The sequence below is a fragment of the Ciona intestinalis genome, unplaced genomic scaffold (assembly GCF_000224145.3).
Source record: "Ciona intestinalis unplaced genomic scaffold, KH HT000037.2, whole genome shotgun sequence".
NCBI classification, from domain to species: domain Eukaryota; kingdom Metazoa; phylum Chordata; class Ascidiacea; order Phlebobranchia; family Cionidae; genus Ciona; species Ciona intestinalis.
Genome location: NW_004190359.2, coordinates 56,492 through 78,358, shown reverse-complemented (window position 1 = coordinate 78,358; position 21,867 = coordinate 56,492). Strand labels below are relative to the sequence as shown.

Below are 21,867 nucleotides of genomic sequence, written 5' to 3'. Positions count from 1 at the left end.
TTAATAATTCAGACGTCGTTAGTGGGCGCAAATGTTTAGCGTCTGTGGTGACGATCAGTGCGCAAAAAGTAAAGTCTGTGTGTTTCTCATTTGCAACAGACGTATGTAAGATGTAGTAACGTTAGTTACTTTTGAACGTATCGCATAACTATAGATTTGGTTCCTTAGATTTGAGAGTTTCAGTGCAAAGTATTGAACATGTTGAGACTAAAGTTTGTACTGCTTACCAGCTAAATAAATACCAGGATAAATAATAACCTTATAATAATCTTTACCTTTGTTAAATTTATTTTGTGTCTAATTTATTTAGCTTTAGTTCGTAATTATTTGTTATTCAGTTGTTGCAACATGAATCTAAGACAATATACCATTGGTCTGATTATCTTATGTTCGGTATTATGTGGAAGTTCTTCCAAACATAAGAGTAAGTTTCAAGGAATGCCTAATTTAAACATTAAATATTTATACTCAGTATTCACATGATCAAATTATCTTTAATGCCTTATATAGTAAATTTTGGGTGGATTGTATCACATTAATAAAGCACACCCCGGTAATCAAGTTGTATCATCACGACATCACATCCACTGATCCACAGAATTACCAACAAAGGACAATATCTCACTAATGAATGAAGTTTTCAGCTTTTACAAACCCGCTAATATTTTGATGTCCTGTAACCAGAATTTAATGATTTATTCTTGTAGAAACAATTATTTTATTTCGACAGGTCAAAATCGTCATCGTCCTAAAATGGAAGGCCAGTTTTTTGGATCAATTGCTGAAGACACTTATGTGGTTGAGATTCATCCACCTCTTGTTGCAATTGACAAAGATGCTCCAAGAGTTCCAGGTTTATTTCTTTGACATTTTTAAATCGTTGATTCTCAAACCTTGGTTTATAGATCAAAAGTGGTATACCAATTAATTAATTGCGCTTAAAAGCCATATTTTTTAGCGACGGTCTCTTCCACACATTCCACATCACCTTTTATAATGTGTTTTACCAATTGTCATTCTTTTTTTTCATTTTCTTTTGGGGGTAAGAGTAAGGTCTTTGCTATCGTTTTTTATGGAATGCATACAAATTATGTTATGTTAAACTGTTTGAGTCACTGACTGGTTGTTAAAAATTAATTATTTTTATTGTGTGTATGCAAAAAGTGTGTAGGATCTTAATAACACAACTTTAATACAAGGTCTTATTTGTGAATATCGTTTACACAACTTGCCTGAGAACAATGGAGAAGAAATTCCATTCATGGTTAATGTGGTTGACCGGCGTACTGGGGATGGTGAAATTGTTTTGAAACCAAACTGGAATTTCCTTGATTGCGAAAATCGAACTGAATATTCATATTTGATATCGGCGCATGATTGTGGTGTTGGTCAGACTAGTGAAGGGAATTACAAATCTCAACGTAGCTCAACCAAGTAATTGTATTTTTATTTTTTTAATAAATATTCTTGTTAATTTGTGTTGTTTTGCATTGATAGCTAAATGTATAAAATACAGGTTTTTTACAAATAGTAAACATCAGTTTATTAATTTTAATTTTTAGATCTAAGATTGTCATTGCTGTGAAAGATGTTAATGAATATGAACCACAATTTTCAACAAGCAACTATTCTCTTGTGACTGAGGGTGATATTCCTGGTGGTCAACCCTTAATTAATGTGGAAGCATTAGACAAGGACTGTTCTCCTAAGTTTAGTGATATTTGTCACTATGAGTTAATTGGTGAACATGCAAATTTATTCTCTATTTTCCAAAAACGGTTACTAATTGTTGTGGTTCCAGATCCTCTAAAATGAATTATAATTAAAAACCAAGTTTAAACCCTCTTGAATGTCAAAAAACTGTGTAGTGTAGTATTTAATACAAAAATATAATTGTTCCTTAGTATTTTTTTGTTTTATTTCAGGAGTCTTACACACACAGCAAGTAATTGGTGCTACAAGTTCTCCAAAATTAATAGAAGTATCTGTGGTTGCGTATGATTGTGGAGGTAGAAAGTCTGTTGTTCCATCAACAATATCTATTTTAATCAATCCAGTGTGTGAAGCACAATGGACTGGTAAGACTTTGATTTTGTGGTTAAACTTTTTAAATTTTTATCGCTAAATTAACCCAATATTTTGTAAATGTAAATACAATAATAAGCATTTGTTGTTTAAATATCCATGTTTCTGTGCGAGTACCCTATAAATAAATGTCCATGAATGAAAAGGTAGAAGGGTAAAAATAACAGAAATATGTTAAAATGCCTCCCATGCATTATTTAAGCTTCTACAGCCCCCACAATCACAAGGCAGCAATACTGGATCAATAAGCCATTTTGTAAAATTATATTATTGATTTCATAGCACCATACACAGTTATATGAATGCTGTTCTACAAATGTATGACGTATTTACTTTTGTCAAAACTGACTGTGTTTGTCTTAACAAATATGTTAAAATTAAAACCAATATGATTTAATGTTGGGTTTGAACATGTGGAGTAAATAAACCAAGGAAAATTCTAACATATTGTTTAACCATTGTTTTACAAACAGGTTTTGAAAAACGTGTTGAAGTGTCGCCCAATGTAGCGGGTGTGGTTCCACTTATTATCAATCCAACCCTTACAACATGTTTGCCACAATCTAATGTGATTTCCATTGAAGTAACTGTTAGTATGGACATTAATGACGTTGAAAAGATAACCGGATGTGACAGAAATACTTACCTCTTACATGAGGAGAGCAATCTATGTGGTAAACCCTGATATATATGTGTTGTTTTACTTTATTTATTTTCATGTTTTTAAATTATTCTAAACCAGATTCTAATTAAATGTGTACAAGTCCAAATTTTATATTTTTACAGATGAATCGGACAGAAAACTGATTGAACTTTTGCCAAGCACAACTGTGTCTGGAGAAGATATGATTCAGCCTAACATTAACAATAGAGTTCAACCTGTTATAAAGGCAAGTCTAGACGGTGCACTTAACTGTCTGCTGTGGTTTTCAACTTGGCTGAGTTTTATAAATCTGTTGTCACATTGTAAACCAGGCGCATAGAGATTTTTCGTTCTCTAAATGCACTGTTAATGTTTTTTCACTTTGTGTAAATATTTTATTCTGTTGCTTGTAGAAAGTTGAAAACAACTCGGAGAGGATTTATGAATTCGACGGAAGCACACAGGCGGTTTTAGTGACAAATAATCAACTACTCGAGTCTCTAAACAACCTTAATCTTTCCTCAACTTTCTCCATTTCATTTAAAATGTTCCTCGATCCCACAAGTAACATGACAGGAAATAGAAAGGCAACTGTCTTGTGCAAATCCGATAGTGCAGGTGCTTTAAAACAAATATATGATTGTATTATTGTTTAGGCACAGTGTATAACCGGACTGGTTGTTAAAGTAATCAATGAAATGTGGCCTAAATCCCAGGTCCTGGACAAAAACCTCACCCACATGGAATAGAATGATTGAGCACTACCTATGTTTTAGGTTACTGATAAATCTTACACAATTCCACACATAAGTACCATTTATATCACTTTTAAGTACCCATGTCAAGTTATGTCATGTTTTATAGTTTTGTATCCATGGTTAAAGGTCCAATACAAAAGGTTTTTAAAATGCAGGTTTAAGTAGGCATCACTTCTCGGTGTACGTAGAACATTGTCGGGTTATGGTGTTGCTGAGACAAGAAGAAGGTTCACATGGTGTGCTGAAACCAGCAGAATGGCATTGGAAGCTTACTAATAAAAACGTGAGTTTTATATTTTATTTTATTTTGTCCTATATCATCTATACCATTAACTTCTTAAGGACAACATACGTTTGTTACATAACTGGTAATTGAATTTCCAACTTGATTCACCTTTTGTGAAGCAATTTGCTGTCTTGCTTATTTATTATGCATCGATCTAACTTCGTACTCCACATTGTATTCTATTACAGCACACGTTTTTTTTATTAATGTAAAATGTCAGCACAACGTTTCTTTCAAGAACTTACCTTAGAAAAGATAAATTGAAGCCAATTCGAAGTTCATTTATTATTTATTCTTCTCCATATTTCCCTTTTGAGCATTGGTCAGAATACAATACATAGTTGTATTGATTAATGTTAAAATGCACATGGCAAACTGTGTAGACCACTCTCATTAGCATACATTGAAAGAACGTTGACAGATGAAATATATTGATTTTTGTTCTAAACTGGTAATTATATTTCGATCCCAATATTTCTGCCTTAGGAACACTCTAATGAAATGCAACAAGTTCGTAAGGTTAGCTAGTGGGGCGACACCGATTCAACTATACAAGTATAAACACATGTACAATATTATTAAAAATATGTATACTTTACAATAGCTTTATATATCCTTACGCCTCATAGCATACGTCTTTTAACTGAAAATTGCGTAAGTTAAAATAAAACTTTAGGCATATGTGTCTTGGTGAGATTAATAAATAAGATATATGTGTTTTTGCCTCGCGAGTCACGTTTGCTTTCACTTGTTATATTTGTGTTTTATTTCAGGGCTGTAAAGGGATTTGGTATGACATTCTTATCAACGTCGACTTTCCTAATGTTACATTGATTGCGAACGGTGAACAACTCATTCCATACTTAATAGCAGACGACTATCCACTTCATTCAACACCCCACCCACCACAATGGGTTATTGGAGCTGCATATGAAGGTAGTTCATAATAAACCCATATTCCATACTCGTGTACATTGGTCGGCTGCAATGGCCACGAGTTATGTGTTTTTATTATATACGGGTTGTGTCGTTACGCGTCCTTTGGTTTTATTCGTAGTTTAACTAGAAAATATTTAAATATAAATGTCTCGTTGTTTCTGCTAGGCATAGCGAGCAAGCGACTTACCACCCATTAAAATTATTTACATTTTTTAAGCGTGTTTTAACGACTGTATTTTCGTTTTTCAATTTTTCAATCTGCGGTACCGTAATTAAAGAGATAAATAAAAGTTTTTATATTTTCAATAATATTATAATTTATTTAAATGGTATGTTCCATTTTAATTATACCCAAAAAGTTAGAAATTTTTTTTTGTGTCATTCGTCGCACAACTATTGTTTATTTTGTTACTTGAGCCGTTAGCTTTTTAGTCGAACTAATGCACGTACTGTGCAAACCAGTGGCCTGGGATTAAACGTCTTTAATGGCGAATAATCATATAATGCTTGTCGAACATGTGAGTCTTGTGAGGAAAAGCCTTGTAAGGCTTATGTAATTCGTACGCATGGGATTAGGTCATTGCGAGATTACGATGATTATGTTAATCAGACCAGAAATCTATTACAGCTTAAATTAAACGCAACATTTTTTTAAAATTTAAAGCAGTTTTGGGTTAAATATTTTGGCTTTATATTTAAGATGATTAAATAGAAAGTTATTATTTTGCCACACGTTTACCACATATAAGTTTAACCTTTCATGCGTTTTACCATATTTTTCATTAACAATAAAGTCACAGTATAATTATTAGCATATTAATTTATAAATGTTCTGGTTGCTTACCCAAGGTCGCACATCAAGTGTTACTCAGTTCTTTCATGGAAAATTATCAAATATCATGATTTATGTTGGGAAGATGGAAAACACACAAGTGTTCATGTGTGCAAACAGGTGCAAGGAAGGAATTAAATCCAATGATAAAGGACAGCGTGAAGTAAGATTTACTATGAATCAAATAATTAAACAAATCTGTAACATCCGGTTATTTATATACCATTGTTTAAATTATTGAATTTATGTTAAAAAACTTATGTTTTTAATTTTGATAAATATTGAAAGATTCTAATTCCTGTACTACTTTCTCAATGCAGAAATAATTACCAAATGTGAATTTATTTTAAGTTTGAAAGAGGATCCACGTTCACTGTAGCTGCTAATACAGAGGATGACATCATCAGCAAGATCAAATCTCTGGTGTATTTTAATGAGGAACAATTTCCAAAGCCAGGGGAACGAAAGATGAATATTGAAACTAGTTTGAGGTAGTTTTAGGTTTATACTTTACTTGGTTGTTGGGTGTGTTGCATTTTTAAAATAAACCGTATTTATTTATATATATTGTTCAAGGGTAAAATGGGACAACATTAGCACTTAAATTCGCACTTAAAACTTAAATTCCATATTTCCTGATCGTAATTTGAACATTTATCATCACTCTTCTAAAATTCACTTTAATATCCCTCTTTCTAAATTCGCAAGAATACAGCTTTAAAATACTGAACGTTTTTTGTGTACAGCTAACTCGGACGAGAAAAAAGAATAAAAACATGTCCTGTATCTTACCCCACGCCACTATAGTTGCTTTTCTTTTGCAGTAACTCAATTATTTTTCAGCTGTTCCGACAACACATCGATGTGTCCCACCATCCCAACCTTCCAAATGTACGTTATGGTTCTTCCCATGGAAGACCCGGTGATAACCATAACTGGTTATGGAAGTATCGCCAGAGCAGGATCCGATCTTTTAAAAACGTCAACCGGTGTACTTTTGTTTAAGGAGATTACAGTGATGACGAAAGTGTCTAACAACCCACAAACCACAGGTAATTTTATTAACAGCAACATTACATGGATGATCTTTCGTTCTCTTTACGCATTACATTGTTGAATCTAACGCTTATTGTAAATCACTAGACATGCCAATAGAGCAAAACCTCGATCGTTGTGAAATAAAGCAAACCCGTAAAGACGAAGGATTTGGGAAGTTTAAAGTTCGTGCCCGTCATTTGATGAGGAAAAGAAAAATGTATTTGGAGAAGCTAAGTGACGGAATTGCCATACAAGGTATTTAATATTTATGTCATAACTCTTATTCTATTGTACAACTCATTGTTAAAATATTTTATTAAGGTGCGCAAAGCCTGGCCATTTACGAGCAAGTTCTGCGTAGCATTATCTACAGGAACGAACGCGCGCTTTTCTGCAAAGAAATAACGTTCACCCTCGCTTGTTCTGGACTTGGAGGCCGTTTCCATAGCAACGTTTACCACCTGACAGTAAGTTTAAATTAATTATGAAGTGGGAGGCTGTCTTGTTTATAGACGTCGGGCGTGGTGCGGTGGAACGCGTGACTGTGTTATGCAATATTTATAACTATTACGTCATCATCAGTCTGGATCTATGAAGTCAAATTATGAAACTATAAATTTGGTTTAACCTTAAATGATATTTCCTAACCTGCTGTTGTTTTTCTACAGCTAACAGTCTTACATACAAATGTTCGATTAACACCATACCACGAACCGACATCAAGCACCAACACAGTGTTGCTCAAACAAGATATGCCGATTTTACCGGCAGCACTTGTGGCTACAGATACAAAAGATGTGGGAACATTGGAAAGTGAAGACAGTGACGGTGAGAAACAGAACTTAAAATAGAAAGTAAATAAAATCGAATTAGCAACGAGCTAAATATAGAGATTCGCTTGTACAAGAAAATCGCAATCAGTTGCATATTTATTATTACATGTCCCGCATTGCTTGTGTATATTTCCTGTGTTTTTAGCAGGTAAAACTTCCGTAACAACTCTTGTGCTCGCAATCGGCGGTTGTCTTGTCTTGGTTGGCCTGTTGATTGTCCCAGCCATGCTGCACACTCAGTTAAGTGGAAGCAAACCTATTGATGCGGACAATGATCATGAAGTTGCGTCGTTGGACGAGATAGGGAAAGAAATAAACGATGGGGATTTAGATTGGGATGACTCGGCCATGACTATAACTGTCAACCCTCTAGAGGTATGAAGTAATAAAATGCTAATTTAAAATCAATTTCCAAACATGCTTTACTGCTTGGGTTTAATTTAGAAAGTAAAACATTAGTTGTTTTATTTCCTAATTTCACAACTACAGATTAACTAATTTTCCAAAAGTTTATCATAGTAAAATGGATCAATTCGGTCGTTAAAGTATTCGTTTTGTTTTCTACGCTTAAGAATCTCCTAGGCCCAATAGGCAAAGATGTTTTAATTGTTTAAGTATGATAGGTTGGGGTAGGATGGGACATGTTTTCATTCTTTTTTTTTCTATACCATTTGGTAGTAAACAACGAATATTTGCAGAATTGTATAACCATAGGTCCGCGATTTTAAAAGGGCGTTGTTGATTGTTTAAAATACGATCGGGAAATTTGTGATTTGGGTGATAACGGTATCCCATCTTACCCCACAGTACCATAGTTGCAATGTACAGTATTTAAAACTCGTTTTTCATCCAGGATGAAAATAATCAACAACTCAGTGAAGATGATTTCTCAGAGTTGGAGGAAGATGTCGTGATGGTTGGCATAGCAACCTCGAAAAAAGAAAATCCTCAACGACGAAATGCGGAAGATTTTTATGAATGGGATAACTAAGTATTATTTTATTTATGGATCGTGAATGGTGTATGTATATTACCAAATGCTCTTCTGTCTCGATGTAAATCGCAATGCTTTATTATCACTTTGCACGTTTCTTTTGATCGCCACTAGTTTGTTACAGTATATATAGTGACACATAGTCAAACCTTCAATGAATATTTCATTCCCCTATCATATATCAGTTAAGAAAATCACTCAAGACATCCCGATGGTCCCATGTTATTGCGTAGTATTTTTGTTGTTAAGTATATTTTATATTGAATCGATTTTCGTCTATTTTTGAATTACAGCAGGTTGTCGAAACCGCCATTGCCAGGTATTGACACTGACCACGATGCAGTATTTCACTTTGTTTTTGCCACACACACACCCATCGCAGTGTTAAAATTCTGTTGTGTTGCTTACATCTGTAGTAGAATCGTTTACACAAAAATAATAAACATTGTTTGTGACGACACCTTATTGTTATATATCGACCACCAACATAACTTAGCTCTTATCACTTAGTGCTCGCATCTTATTATTTTGGGTAAGTTAAATGGTATTTTAAAGGTTTAGTATTTTATCGGAAGTTTAATTTTCTCTCAAAAAATTATAAAACCATATGCCCACGACTCCCGTAAACCGTTGTTACTTGTTTAAAACACGACCACAATATTTATATATTAAATACTAAAGGTGTCCCATCCTCCCCCTCCCTACTATATATGCCCTGACCGTGTTTTAAACAATTAACTACGGTTTAATTTTCAACTACTGAAAAATCGCGTGAAAAAAAACGCTACAGTTAAGATTCGGCCACTGAACTTTGACCCATCCTAGTTTCTAAACTACATAAGAAAACGCAAATTATTTCGGATTTTGTATGTATAATAAATGCTTCTTCTTTGTAAATAAATATAAAAATTAGTATAACTTTATTATAAAAAAAAAACTATAAAACTGCAATGTTGGGAAAGACCGGACAAGCTCCTTGTCATATAAACTTAATATATAAATATCTTTAAAACGATATTTTGTTGTTGTTTATTCCTTATTAAAGCCGTATTACCGCTGCCTATTTTCATCATGTTTACATCTTAGTTTTTTCACAAAACTAATACTAGATTTATAAGACAATATCAAACTGTACGAAATGTTTCGGTCTATTAAACTAAGATACTATATTGATCGGGCTAATTCTTTCGCCAAAAAAAATTGTAAAAATTAAAACTATTCTACGGTATAAATAGTTTATATTTACACATTTCCGTGTCACAAACACTTCAACGCTTAACTGGCTATAATATAAACCAAAGCCTGTCAAAATGGCAATTTCTGCTCCCCAAATATAGTTTTGTCCACCGGAGGCGCAAAGCGAATTACCATGGCTACTATTCAAGCTTGTTCACCAATTCACTCACGACTTATAACGCGGTACTTGAATACTCGTAGAGTGCTGCGCTCAATCAGTACTTACGCTCATTTTGTTCGTAATTTTTTTGTACCGATTAGGTGCTTCGATTGTCATTCCAGCATAACAATATGACTTTATAATCTAAAACAATATGCGAGTTTACTTTTAAAAAGCAACTGTCATTTAAGATAGTTTAGATTCGATAGGAGGTGAAATATAAGATTTTTAAACTGCCAAGGGGATTCTAGAATACAGAAACTACAGTTATAGCAATCATTTTCGATAACTTCTCTTAACCAACTAACTAACTAACTAACATAAAATGTGAACATTTTCAGAATAGGTAACACGGGGGTCTATAGTTTGTGAAGTGTCCCAATTTTATGTTAGTGGATCCAAACTCCGGTAGGCTATCGAATATGGCAGCTATAATTTTTGTATTCTAGGATCAGCTTGGTTCCATTAAACTCCATGGTTTCATATTCACATTTGAATCCGTTGTTAGACCGAAGTTTAAACAGGACTCATTTTGAGGAATACGGTATTCAAAAACTACACAACAACACTGAAACTCGTGCAAAGCATGATACGTTTAGCTTAACTAGTAATTTACGCCCGCAATTAATCAAAGACCTTAGAAACATGCGTCTCCAGCACGAAGAAATAAACATACCTACCAAATTGGAACCTAACCATGAAACAAAATTAAAAAATGAAAACACAAGAAGAAAAACAAAATCAAGAAAGCGAAGGACAAAATCAAGAAGAAAAAGCAAATCAGCCTCCACAAAACATAAACACACACCTTTCTTAAGCGACTTGGAAGATTCCAAAGCTCCAAAACAATCATGTTTCGCTGTATATTCTTCAAAATCAACAACTGATTCACAAAAGACAAAAATATTCTTGGAGACAAATAACGGAGATTATTTAAAGCCAACCAAAGTTTCGCTTGTGCCTAAATCTAGTGTTAAGAAACCATATGTTCTGCCATTAAAAGTTAAGGAGAAATCAAGACTAACTCTTCCACCAACTTCAAATGCTCTCCTTAAAAATCCTGTTCTATCACTCCCAGATACATACAAGCAGTCTGACGTGACACGAATCGTAAACCGTAACAATGACACCAATAATGAACCTTGGTCATTACCGGGAAACCAAAGTCCTCGGCCAACTCGCTTCCCGTCTGCCCAGTTAGCCAGAGGAAAGGAAACTATCGTACTTCCACCTTCACCATTTACAGCGAAGTCATTTCAGGCAAACAGTAAAATAAATATGGCTGCACAGGTATACTCTCCACAAAAGCAAACAACTCACTGCACAGCAGGTAAAAGGTTTGCTGCAAATGCGCATATAGACATAAACCAGCATTTTTATTCATCGTAGGATTTGCTTCAAGATTGACGCATAGCGAAATGGCAAAGATTACTAAGGTGCGTTAATATAGTGTGCACATGTAATTAGTAATATTGTTAATTAAACTCCTGGTTTTAAAGCTTTTAATGGGACAAGAAAAGAGAATGAAAACATGTCCCATCTTACTCCACTTCACCCTACTATATATATATAGTAGGATGAAGGGAAGATGGAACGTCTTTGATGTATATGTACCATATCCGGTTAATTCACACGAATCAATGAACTAAAGGTCTCACTGTTTTAGAGGGAAAGCAATTTAAGTGACCGATTAAAACTGATTCACTACTATGGAAACGACTATCACGTGATCACCCAGCGTGAAGAACAACTGAAAAGAAAAGCAAACGCAATTAAACAACAAGAGTGTCGCAGAACTATGCATGAAGTTAATGAGAAGCTAAAGCATGAACAAAGGAAAAAGGTAAACCCTCCCTATGTTTTGCCCCACGACTCATTGCAGTAATCGGAGTAATACAATATCAAATGCTATTTCCATTTGTTTCAGATATACGCATTAAACGAACTTATGGCTGCACTGGAGCAGGAAAACTTCAGAAAATTTTGTGAAACTTTAGACTCAAGTTGATGCGGTATGCCATATACGAAAATGCTAATGTTTTTCATAACTGACATGCTGTTTGTGTTACCAATACAATACACCACTTTAATTATTTGTCTATTTGTACAACATGTATACCTGTTTGAATAAATACCATATAAAATAGGAGAATAAATCTTTATTTCGTACAAAATAGTCACAACTGGTCACGGTAAAACAACACCTAGCGATCAAAATAACGCAGTCAATCTCAAATCTTCTTACACTGCTCCATGTCGAATTTACTTGTAAAGAGAGATGCCAATGAAAATGACGTATGTTGTGACGTAGAATTCCGCGGACACATAGGATTAGCTTCAATGTTTTCGTCTTCTAGTGTACACTGTCCGGCTTGCTTTGCCACTAGTGTTTTAACATGAACAGCATCGCACATTTCATGTCGTTGATAAAAATGAAATATCACAAGGTCTGACTTGTAGTTATTGACGGTTCTGGTACAAAAAGTTTTCCAGTTACCCGGCAAAGTCTTTGCAACATTTAATGCGATACGTAAAATGACTTACTTGTTTTCCGATCTTTCTACACCATGCTGGTTGAAACTTGGCAAAATGGTGATATTGCAGATTCCATTATCAGATTCGGAAGGTGAACGCTTCATGATGTAACAGTACTCATCCTCAAAATCGTAGTCTTCAGCGTTCACACTAAAGTCACATATTTAGTTTTTAAACAGCAGCGTACATAGCAATATACGAAAATCAAATTAAATAAAATATACGGACTTTGAATGCGCTTGGTGAAACGTAGTGTTCGAATCTGCTAGGCACATTTGGGACCAACCATCGTTAAGAAAACACATAGCAGTGTAAACCGTGTCTTCGCTTTCTTGCGTGGAGCGAAGAATCGAACAGATTTCCAATCTGCGATAAAGAAACTTTTCTACTAAATAAATTCGCAAAATATAAATAAACAGCATGATATGCACAACGTTGTATATTCCAACAAAAATACACTGTGATAGGATAGACCTTTTTAAAGAAATTAGCATCTATATACATATATCTATATATCTATATACAGCATCATCTATATACATATATACATATTTCCTAATCGTGTTTCAAGCAAGTAACAAACGCTCTTTTAGAGCCGCTACTAAATAGAACGAGAAAAAAACGAAAACATTCCTTATCTTACCCCATCATCCTATAAGTATACTGAAATGAATCATTATAAAACTTAACCTGTCAGTATAATTATGTTGGTTTCGTAAAGAATCATTCGCTGATGTAGTTTCCAATGCCATAGGGATAGGGACGCTGAGTTGGCGGACTTTGTTATATTTGCGGACGGTTGGTGCCAAAGCTGGAGTAGGCAAACTTAATGGACACACCTCCGATAGGCTAAACCTGTAATTTGCGTAATTAACTTCCAAACATTTATAAAATGAGCGGGTTAATAAAACAGTCAGAGTATTTTTCTTTTTTACTTAAATTAAGTATATTAGGACTTACGTTTTAAGTTCTGGTTTCGCGTCTTGTTCAATTGGTTTGCACTGCTCGGCCAATTTGCAAACTTCCCAAGGTGAGACTTTCACGACAGTGAGGGCTGTAGAGCCAGTTGTGTTCGCCCACAGTGGCTCGTATTTGAAGCACACATCTGACTCCGTGGTTGTGATGACAACCAAATAAAACAAGAATAAAAGCTTTACTAGAATCTTCATGTTAACAGTATATTATCAGCAAGTCTGTAAATCACATTTTTATAGGATTTTTTAATTACATAACAACCAAATACGCATGGTAAGTGATGAAATTATTAATATTTTTCATCTAAACACATTAGTTGTTACGTAACAATTCTTATCCTTTAAGTATAAATATTTAATAGCAGCACGTTGTATAACTAAGATATTTAAAGTTTAGGTATCTTCGGTAAAACTGCACAAACTGTTTCTGCTGCCTACTTCAAAACCGAATGCCCTACTGCGAACGGATCGCGCATTCTAAGAAACTGGAACACGAGGTTTCATGCAGTCAACCAAACACGCCACACAATAAAGCTAATAATTGCCCCCCGCTGCGAAGTAACGATTGTACCAAAAAGCTTGCTGTTGCTTTCAATTAAGCGGCTGGAATGTTAATTTTTTTGCCTCTAAAATAAGCCTTCGACTGAATGTAAATACAGCACAACAAGCGTTCTACTTAACCGCGGCATCTTTGTATTAACAGTTAACTGATTTGTTTGTACTGGTTGTTGTTGAAAAAGTAACTACTTGTGTATACAAGAACGTAATATATATCTGTTACATTTTCCGTTTGAGTCATCATGTTTGTTGTATTTCGATTTGCGTAATTATAAACATCAACATGATATGTACGTATGTGTGTTGTATTAATAATAACAAACATATAAATAACATAATAAACATGTTTATCCACCATACTCTTGTCATGTATGGTATCTGTACAAAATTCTAAAACAACAGACGGTAATTTATTATCGAATCTACAGCATAAATATCATAACGCGGCGCGATGAAAAACCAAAAAGATAAAATATATGTAGTAAGACGATAACATTTATATAAGAGAGTAATATACGCAGATGGTAAATAGTAAAACGAGTAAACAAAATATCTGATTGATGTTTGCTTGTAGTTGTAGTATCAATGCATAATAAAAACACATGGCTCATAATACGTTATTGGATTTAAAAGACAATCTTGTTTAAAATGTGTAATAAACAATGGATAACCGTGTCTTTGTATCAACAAATGAGAAGTAAACTAATTAAACCGACGTACTTTCGCTTTCTACAGTTCTATCATAACTAAATAACCGTGGCAATGTTAAAATCGGTGTAGCTTTTAATAGACCTTGATTACGTACGGTGCTGGTTGAACAACAGCTGGTAGATTGCAGCGTGGAAGAGGTTGCAGGCAATCGACTTGGTTCGCCTTTGTTAAAGTTGCATCTTAAAGTTGTACTACAGTGGCGTGAAACAGGTTCTGATACTCTACTTGGAACTGCTATAGAGTCAATTATATCTTCTATGTCATTGGTCGTTGGGTTTACATTTGTCGCGATATTTACGCGTGTTGGTCGGTTGTTGGTGTTGTACATAGGAGGTGGAACGCTTTCATCTATATTTTCTGAGCTCACAGAATCTGTTGGTTGCCTTGTTAAATGATCTGCACTATTGGACGTTGAAGTCTGACCCTGTGATTGTGATGATTGCATCACATGAACCTCGTTCATAAATCCAAGGTTCACGATTCCGTTCATGACCTGAAAAGAATAAATCGTATTTATATATTTATTCAAGTGTTTCTGTGTTACCATATTCATCATGCAATAATGCAATGACTTCCTACATGTTATTATACAGGTAATGGGCCTACTCTAAATTAAGCAAGAACATTGTACAGCGACGTGACCCGAGCGTTATGTTTTTCGAGCGGATAGCAGCGTTCAAAAAGCAAAATAATACCGGGCTTAATGCTACCGCCTCTGTGGGTGTGTTCTGTTTGCAAAACACCAAACGGTGGAAGCTTCAACGCAATGATCAGTAAAGGGTCGTCCAAAAACGCAATACAGAAAAGAGTAAACAAAACATCAGCTACAAAAGTTGACAAATAACAATCACTCGTTCCTAATTCACGTGTGGGTTATTTATATTTATGAACTTAATTCAAAATATGGGTCAACCAATACAGAAATCGAGGGGGAAACTGTGGTCCACAAGTTACCTGATAATATGTAGGTAACGAGTCTTCTTCAATGTTGGCCAGCACCTGGTTATAACTTGGTGGATTATCTGTATATTGACTAACAGTGTTCACACGTCGGGATGTTTCAGATTCATCGTTATTTCGTTGACGGGATAAAGTTGATGACCATCTTTTGCGAACCAATTTCAGTACAATTCTAAATAAAAATATATATTTTATATATAGTAAATCTATATAGATTCCTGTGGAGTAAGATGGGACACCTTTAGCACATAATATTCAAATATTCAGATTCGTTTTAAATATTTAACAATGGTCTATGGGAGTCGTGAAGATACGGTTTTATATTTTTGGGGGGTGTTTTTTATAGTACCAAATAGGACGAGAAAATAAAATAAAAGTGTCCCATCTTTCCCACCTCTACTATATAGTAAAGTGGGGTTAGATGAGACACCATGGTTTGTTCGCTTTTCTTGTTCTATTTGGTAATAAACAAAGAATAGAGAATTTGATAACTGTATCCTTACGATTCTAAAAAAACGTTGGTAATTGTTGTGAACACTATTAGAAAATATGGGAATCGGGAGCTAGAATCTCATCTTTTTTACCTAATAGTACTAAATCTTGTTTATGTAATGTATATGTACATATATATATATATATATATATATATATATATATATATATATATATATATATATATAACAGTAAAATTTGAAACATTGTCGCTATTACGAGTGTATACTTCGCCATTGTTGCTGTTAATTTAACGCAACTATTTTTTAGGTTTAATAATTACTAATTGTGGGCACGTATATGAAATAATGATGTTTTTTGATGTTCGTTGCAACCTATGGTAAATTAAATATAAATGGGTCTTTTAGTTATATTATTAAAAATGATGCAATATTAGTATAAGTTATTCGATTTAAAATCACAGTAGTAATAATTTATCAACGTACCTATGCAACACGACGCTGATTGCAATCAACATAAATATTCCAAGAATAAGAAGAATGGGAAAGAGAATTCTGAAAGCTGATGTAGGCGGTCTCATTTCATCGCCTCCGTCAGAATCAAAGTCTATCGGTATTAAAGCGGTTGTTGAATCAAACGAAGCTATAGTTCGCTGGTTGTTCCGGAACTGCTCGAGATAACATTCGAACGTTGTACAAGCAATTTCAGCACTCATGCCTTTTCTTTTTTATCAAGTTAAAATCGCAAAAAAAACAGTTTACTTTCGGCCAAGGTGTATCTGAAAAGATATAATACCATTGTTTAACTTATGCTTATATCATTTCATGAAATCAAATGTTGTTATGTAGAAGGAGTACTTGCGTGTGAAAGGTGATGTAATGACGATTCATTGTTTTTATAATTAAGCAAACATTTAGTTCCCGAGTCATCATGTAATTTGTCAAGATGATTTGTTCTTCACTTAGCCAACCATGGTTCCTATGTTATAACAACACTGGAAGGCACTTACATGGTTGAAAATGAACACGCTGACCTTACCAGCACTTTAGAAAACAGTCTTGTAAAATCTGTACAAGGGTTTTTGCGCATTTAAAGGACCGTATATAGCACGATATTTTGTACGAGTTGACAACGCTCAAAATGCTTTACATCTGATTCTGAACGTACGCATAACATCTATTAGTATATAGTTGCCTCTAATAAACTCAGCTATTTTAGAGAAGCGTATTAAAATGCATATGCGATGTTTAAAGAACGTACATTCTAATCGTATCTGTAGCCTCCATAAATACTAAGCATCATCGTAACAGCTGGAAAGCGGTATAGCCGCACCAATGACGTCGACACAACAATTCGATCACACAATTTAACGAAGATCACAGGCGGACGTGAAAAACAAACGTTAAACTGCGATTGCTGAGACTTTGAATTCTGATTCCTCGTCCTTAACATCGACACAATTACAAAGTGTCGACCGAGTTCCCTTCGCGGCTGACGCAACCCGTATTTTTAATGTTCCTCAATCTTATTACGCTAATCCAGAGTGTAGTTATCAATGTCAATACTTGAATAACAAGACTAATTTCTGTAATATCCTAATACAGTTTGATTTTACTACGAAAATATAAATGCTGATCGACGCGGTTGCGCCGCCAGAAGCTACGGTCACGTGACACTTGCTCGCTCGCGTTTTCATGCAGCACGTTGTGCATTTTGGTGCAACAAAAAGAACAACTGTGTTTACTTATTGTACGACTAACCTATAAACCAATGAAACCTGGTTTCAATCTTAAGTTGATCGTAATATAAACATAAAGATCAAAATCTGCAACTCAATGTACAGTAGACTAATTGGCAAAGCTTCGTAGACGATGTAAACAACAAACAGCTGACTAAGATAGATGTCCATTTTTGCTGTGGTGAGCATTCGTATGAAAACAGCAGATCATATAATATACCCATATTATCGAATGTTCCAGTCTTATAAGAATGACAGATTACATTTTCTCAAGGGTGATAATCATTAACAATATTATAATAGAGAAATAAAATTACTGATGCCAAATTATACCAAGTGGTTGGGTAGAAATCCCAACGAATTCACACCATTAAGTTTCGAATCAAGATTTAATACAATAATAAGATAGCCATAACTTGACGACCAGTTTCCCAATATAACGTCATTGATTATCCCTACTTGATTGGCACCTCTGATTCCTTTATCGTTCACTGATTTTCTACATAGGGCAAGATAATTTCGTCTCAATGTATAGCAATATAGTGGGTAAGATAGATACTGTGAGCATATAGTATACTATATTACGCATGCGTGCCATTTAACAGCATTTTATTGAAGGCGTTAGGGTTGCGGTTAGATACTTCTTTTAAATATTCTTTGTTTGCTACAAAACGATGAGATAAAAGAGAATGAAACCATTTTACCCCGACCAAATATATATTCTTCGTAGAAAATTTTACAAAGAAAACTATTTTACTACACATTCATGTTTATTTGGAATACAAACTGACCAGAAATAACCATCGTTTACAAACGTTGTTGTAAATCAACAATCACATCATGACATGCTAAAAAAATGCAGATCCAGTATAAAGATAATACTAAGTTTTTGATTTTGCAATATATAATCAATTTCAATCGCCTGTAACTAAAACTAACACTACTTTTATAGAACCTGTATCTACAAATGTTTCTCCCTGTAGTAAAATAAGCACTCGCTTTCGTTTATATAACTCAGCATTACTCTGAATCTGACTTAACGCGAACCGAATCCATCTGTTATCAAAGCCAACTGTCCCTTCTTTGAATCGTCGCGCTATTTTTATGAGCGTCGAAAGAAGTCTACGCAGCATGATACCCTCCTATGGTTTATGGGTTGTGGTAGCTGATGAGCTGCAATGCAGGCGCTCGCCCAACAAAAGGTGCGATTTCCGATCATACGTTATTGTCACTTTGTTAAATACTGTTCTATATCCTACCATTGTGTTAACGCGCGACCGGAATATATAGTAGTGCCTATTTCTCCTAACAATCCCTGAGTTATTTGCACACACTACCATACATAAAAATTGCTACATTTACGCAATATTTACTGGTACTCCTAAATACATGAATGTTTATTCTGCTAACATTTGAAATTAGTGCAACATATGTCAGCGTATTTCGATTCCCACAGCGGTTTTGAACCGTCAACGGTGGACAGACTACAGACGTTTGCGTAGAACCGTAAATTGGATATTGACGAGCAAACCTTAGTCCCTACAGACAATGTACACCGTCAGCGACAGACGGTGAATTAAACTAACCAATCCATGAAATCGTTAATCTGAAATAAGAAATTATTTAAACATTTGGCATAGTTGTGAGGATTTTTAAAAGATTTTATAATCTCATTCAAATCGTGCGAATAATAACACTGACTGTTAATAAACCGCACGGCAGGCGACGGTGCTCACTCGTGATGCGAATGCATTGAAACTGAACAGCGCTGCTTGGTAACAGTTTTGTGTGATTACAATTGTTCCGATCAAGCAGGAAACCAGCTGTTTTTGATCGCTCCTAATTTCGACTTGGATTTTGTTTAAAATAGTTTTACAAATATTTTAAATGTTTATAACTCAATGGTGATGTTCACGTCGTCCCAGAGCTATATAGCACGTATGAAACTTTGCGAGTGATGTTATTTTCTACATGGCTGACAGTTTAGATCATATGTTATAGTGACCACTGGTTTGGAGCAATTGCCGTTAGTCTTGTCCAATGACACATACGCCAACAATAATAGAAGCGACAAAGCTTGAACCCATAACCATATGGTTATACAGGCAACTGCGCAGCACGAATGGGCCAAGGCTCCGTTCTGGGTCACAAAAAAGTTCCGTGGTCCATAGCTGTCTGAATACATTGACTATACAAACCAAATATTATTATATTTGTTCTTTTGTTGATAATGTATTGTTTTTCGGCAAATTAATAAGGAGAAAGCAACTGAACGATATAACTCAATTTGTGAATAGAGAAAGTTCGGTAACGAAATCAAAGGTCTACTCGCAACAAGAGAATGCACCAAGTACTTGCGACTAATAAACCTCATCTCTCGTGACCTGTCATCAACCTTCATCATCTGTTTATGCACAGTTTCTGATAAAGATTTCATAAATGTTCTCATCCAGAAAAAAATGTATCAAATCAGTGACCCTCATGATTCCTGATTGGTATCGATTAAGCATTTACTTTTCGTTAAGTAGCTGATCTATCCAAGGCTTTAATTGCGTGGCAGTAACAGCACTTCCGAACCTATATCTGTGAATGCAAAAAAAGACGTCACGTATCGTCTGACCAATTAATACTAAGGGACCGTCGTGGAGCACTATGTGTGTTTTATATTCAGTATAATATGCAATTGGGCGTAAGTAATTTCAGTTAGAGTAAACATTACAAACCAACCTGATCATCCCATTTTTATCCAGCAGAAATTTATTCCAGTTCCAATATATATCGTTTGCTTTAATTGGTGTCCAATATAATTCAGATGTTATTCCAATGTTGTTAGTGGTCGGGGGACAAGAAGCCTGTTACAATTAAATAATGTCCTGTATTACTTTATACACATTGGAGTGAATTAATTGCGCTAGAATGCGCAATGCTAAATATTATAAATATAAATGACACTTATTGCTTCTAAAAATTCAAGTTTTCTTTGTAATACATTAACATACCTTAATCGATGTAAACAGCGGATCTTCGCTACCTCCGTTTACTTGCGTTTTACTAAAGAAATAAATCTTCTTGTTTGGAACGAACCCGTGTCCAGGTCGAACATACATAACGCCGTTTAATATTTCGTCGTTTGCTTCTGGTTGTTGGAGTCCGAACTGATTGCATGGGAAGGCCAGTGTCACAAAACTTGATTGGGTGTATTCCTGCGATTAACCAATATTCTGTACTTATGTTTACCTGATATGACAAACATAAATTTATATAGGTTGGTAGAACACTTTATTAATTTTTTTCATACAGACTCAAACTTGATGACAAACAAATAAAAATCTTAGGATTTTTTGACAATATTTCCACGACAGTAATATCGCGTGTCAAAGTCGATTGTAGTTATGAACTATTGAAATTCGGTGTTAAAATATGGGAGAATATTTCTACCACTCTACTTATAATTGACACAAAAAACATAACTGTACAAAACAGAATAAAAGCTATATAATCGTAACAAATACAATCAATATATATTCAACACGTATAGTTTGTACCTCAGACAGTGCATTCATGGCTTTATATTGTGGAACAGTCGCCCCTCAGTAAGTGGCGACATTGATCACCATGGAGACGTTACCACGAAATTCCCCGAGGTTTACCGTTTCACCTGACAAGGTCGGAAACGAATGGTCGTACACAGAAAACTAAAACATATAAGATTTTATTAAATGTAGTATAAAGAATAGATTAAAATAATTAAATTCATGTTTATTAAAAATAGAAGTAACTTTACCGTGTTATGAAAACATGTTGAATTTTCTATAGAAGTTGCAACAGCCAAAGTGCCTAGCACCAGAAGCACGGCGGGAACCGCGCCTTTTTGATGCATTTTATAATACGAACTTATTTCTACAACAAGAGGTATTTTACACGTTTTAAAAACGATATTTTAACAAACTGTAAATTGTATAAAGTTTAATACAACAAATACAAATAAACGACGTAAAGTAAGGCATCCCTATTTCTTTAGAAATGAAAGCAAGCTAAGAACCTGAACCTCATGTCTAAAAGGAACCTGCTCAATATTAACCCTGCACAACATGTAGCAAACGGTTTTATATTATGCAGTTATCTCCCTGTGTC

General features: G+C 34.6%; 6 protein-coding genes across 8 annotated transcripts; 3 read left to right on the top strand and 3 right to left on the bottom strand.

Annotated features, from left to right (window-relative positions):
- The first annotated feature begins 315 nt into the window (after positions 1-315).
- Positions 316-8,868, top strand: LOC100185927 (calsyntenin-1-like). Of its 2 annotated transcripts, none has more exons than XM_009862779.3 (18): positions 316-424; positions 731-853; positions 1,200-1,434; positions 1,563-1,778; positions 1,926-2,078; positions 2,559-2,759; positions 2,872-2,975; positions 3,142-3,346; positions 3,642-3,769; positions 4,546-4,708; positions 5,561-5,706; positions 5,895-6,034; positions 6,387-6,595; positions 6,687-6,836; positions 6,903-7,048; positions 7,250-7,409; positions 7,563-7,789; positions 8,268-8,868. In XM_009862779.3, exons 4-18 carry the CDS (start codon positions 1,748-1,750, stop codon positions 8,403-8,405), a joined length of 2,301 nt encoding a protein of 766 aa, XP_009861081.2. In that variant the 5' UTR covers positions 316-424; positions 731-853; positions 1,200-1,434; positions 1,563-1,747; the 3' UTR covers positions 8,406-8,868. The 2 variants fall into 2 exon arrangements, with proteins under 2 accessions (XP_009861081.2, XP_018670709.1); XM_018815164.2 differs by having other exon boundaries at positions 7,560-7,789.
- On the top strand, positions 349-1,438 carry LOC108950182 (calsyntenin-1-like). The gene is made up of 3 exons (XM_018815154.1): positions 349-424; positions 731-853; positions 1,200-1,438. Exons 1-3 carry the CDS (start codon positions 349-351, stop codon positions 1,436-1,438), a joined length of 438 nt encoding a protein of 145 aa, XP_018670699.1.
- A 1,051-nt stretch (positions 8,869-9,919) lies between the features above and the next one.
- On the top strand, positions 9,920-14,686 carry LOC100183518. 2 transcript variants are annotated; one of them, XM_026837957.1, is made up of 5 exons: positions 9,920-11,134; positions 11,194-11,240; positions 11,471-11,647; positions 11,732-11,816; positions 13,711-14,686. In XM_026837957.1, the coding sequence occupies exons 1-4, from the start codon at positions 10,279-10,281 to the stop codon at positions 11,810-11,812; spliced, it is 1,161 nt and encodes a 386-aa protein (XP_026693758.1). In that variant the 5' UTR covers positions 9,920-10,278; the 3' UTR covers positions 11,813-11,816; positions 13,711-14,686. The 2 variants fall into 2 exon arrangements, with proteins under 2 accessions (XP_026693758.1, XP_018670707.1); XM_018815162.2 differs by lacking the exon at positions 13,711-14,686 and having other exon boundaries at positions 9,921-11,134; positions 11,732-11,897.
- On the bottom strand, positions 11,949-13,570 carry LOC100181165. Its single transcript, XM_002128747.4, has 5 exons — positions 13,300-13,570; positions 13,030-13,194; positions 12,568-12,705; positions 12,349-12,489; positions 11,949-12,276 (listed from the first exon to the last, which is right to left on the bottom strand). The coding sequence occupies exons 1-5, from the start codon at positions 13,506-13,508 to the stop codon at positions 12,036-12,038; spliced, it is 894 nt and encodes a 297-aa protein (XP_002128783.1). The 5' UTR covers positions 13,509-13,570; the 3' UTR covers positions 11,949-12,035.
- Positions 14,103-17,192, bottom strand: LOC100178799. The gene is made up of 3 exons (XM_002128909.5): positions 16,481-17,192; positions 15,537-15,714; positions 14,103-15,075 (listed from the first exon to the last, which is right to left on the bottom strand). Exons 1-3 carry the CDS (start codon positions 16,708-16,710, stop codon positions 14,578-14,580), a joined length of 906 nt encoding a protein of 301 aa, XP_002128945.1. The 5' UTR covers positions 16,711-17,192; the 3' UTR covers positions 14,103-14,577.
- Positions 17,193-19,949: 2,757 nt separating this feature from the next.
- gpx_c (glutathione peroxidase_like protein c) lies at positions 19,950-21,635 on the bottom strand. The gene is made up of 5 exons (NM_001190345.1): positions 21,518-21,635; positions 21,279-21,428; positions 20,733-20,936; positions 20,461-20,585; positions 19,950-20,316 (listed from the first exon to the last, which is right to left on the bottom strand). The coding sequence occupies exons 1-5, from the start codon at positions 21,611-21,613 to the stop codon at positions 20,244-20,246; spliced, it is 648 nt and encodes a 215-aa protein (NP_001177274.1). The 5' UTR covers positions 21,614-21,635; the 3' UTR covers positions 19,950-20,243.
- Positions 21,636-21,867: the final 232 nt, after the last annotated feature.

Excerpts from the sequence above, each read along its gene's own strand:
- LOC100183518 (XM_026837957.1), top strand. The coding sequence starts at position 10,279 with ATGGTTTCATATTCACATTTGAATCCGTTGTTAGACCGAAGTTTAAAC. Across the intron at positions 11,241-11,470 it reads AAATGGCAAAGATTACTAAG|AGGGAAAGCAATTTAAGTGA; the intron begins GTGCGTTAATAT and ends TCACTGTTTTAG. Across the intron at positions 11,648-11,731 it reads AGCATGAACAAAGGAAAAAG|ATATACGCATTAAACGAACT; the intron begins GTAAACCCTCCC and ends CATTTGTTTCAG.
- LOC100178799 (XM_002128909.5), bottom strand. The coding sequence starts at position 16,710 with ATGAGTGCTGAAATTGCTTGTACAACGTTCGAATGTTATCTCGAGCAG. Across the intron at positions 15,715-16,480 it reads ATCAGCGTCGTGTTGCATAG|AATTGTACTGAAATTGGTTC; the intron begins GTACGTTGATAA and ends ATTTTTATTTAG. Across the intron at positions 15,076-15,536 it reads CGTTACCTACATATTATCAG|GTCATGAACGGAATCGTGAA; the intron begins GTAACTTGTGGA and ends TATTCTTTTCAG.
- LOC100185927 (XM_018815164.2), top strand. The coding sequence starts at position 1,748 with ATGCAAATTTATTCTCTATTTTCCAAAAACG. Across the intron at positions 6,837-6,902 it reads TGACGGAATTGCCATACAAG|GTGCGCAAAGCCTGGCCATT; the intron begins GTATTTAATATT and ends TATTTTATTAAG. Across the intron at positions 7,049-7,249 it reads GCAACGTTTACCACCTGACA|CTAACAGTCTTACATACAAA; the intron begins GTAAGTTTAAAT and ends GTTTTTCTACAG.
- LOC100181165 (XM_002128747.4), bottom strand. The coding sequence starts at position 13,508 with ATGAAGATTCTAGTAAAGCTTTTATTCTTGTTTTATTTGGTTGTCATC. Across the intron at positions 12,490-12,567 it reads TTTCACCAAGCGCATTCAAA|TGTGAACGCTGAAGACTACG; the intron begins GTCCGTATATTT and ends ATGTGACTTTAG. Across the intron at positions 12,277-12,348 it reads GTAGAAAGATCGGAAAACAA|AACCGTCAATAACTACAAGT; the intron begins GTAAGTCATTTT and ends TTTTTGTACCAG.
- LOC108950182 (XM_018815154.1), top strand. The coding sequence starts at position 349 with ATGAATCTAAGACAATATACCATTGGTCTGATTATCTTATGTTCGGTA. Across the intron at positions 425-730 it reads AAGTTCTTCCAAACATAAGA|GTCAAAATCGTCATCGTCCT; the intron begins GTAAGTTTCAAG and ends TTATTTCGACAG. Across the intron at positions 854-1,199 it reads AGATGCTCCAAGAGTTCCAG|GTCTTATTTGTGAATATCGT; the intron begins GTTTATTTCTTT and ends CTTTAATACAAG.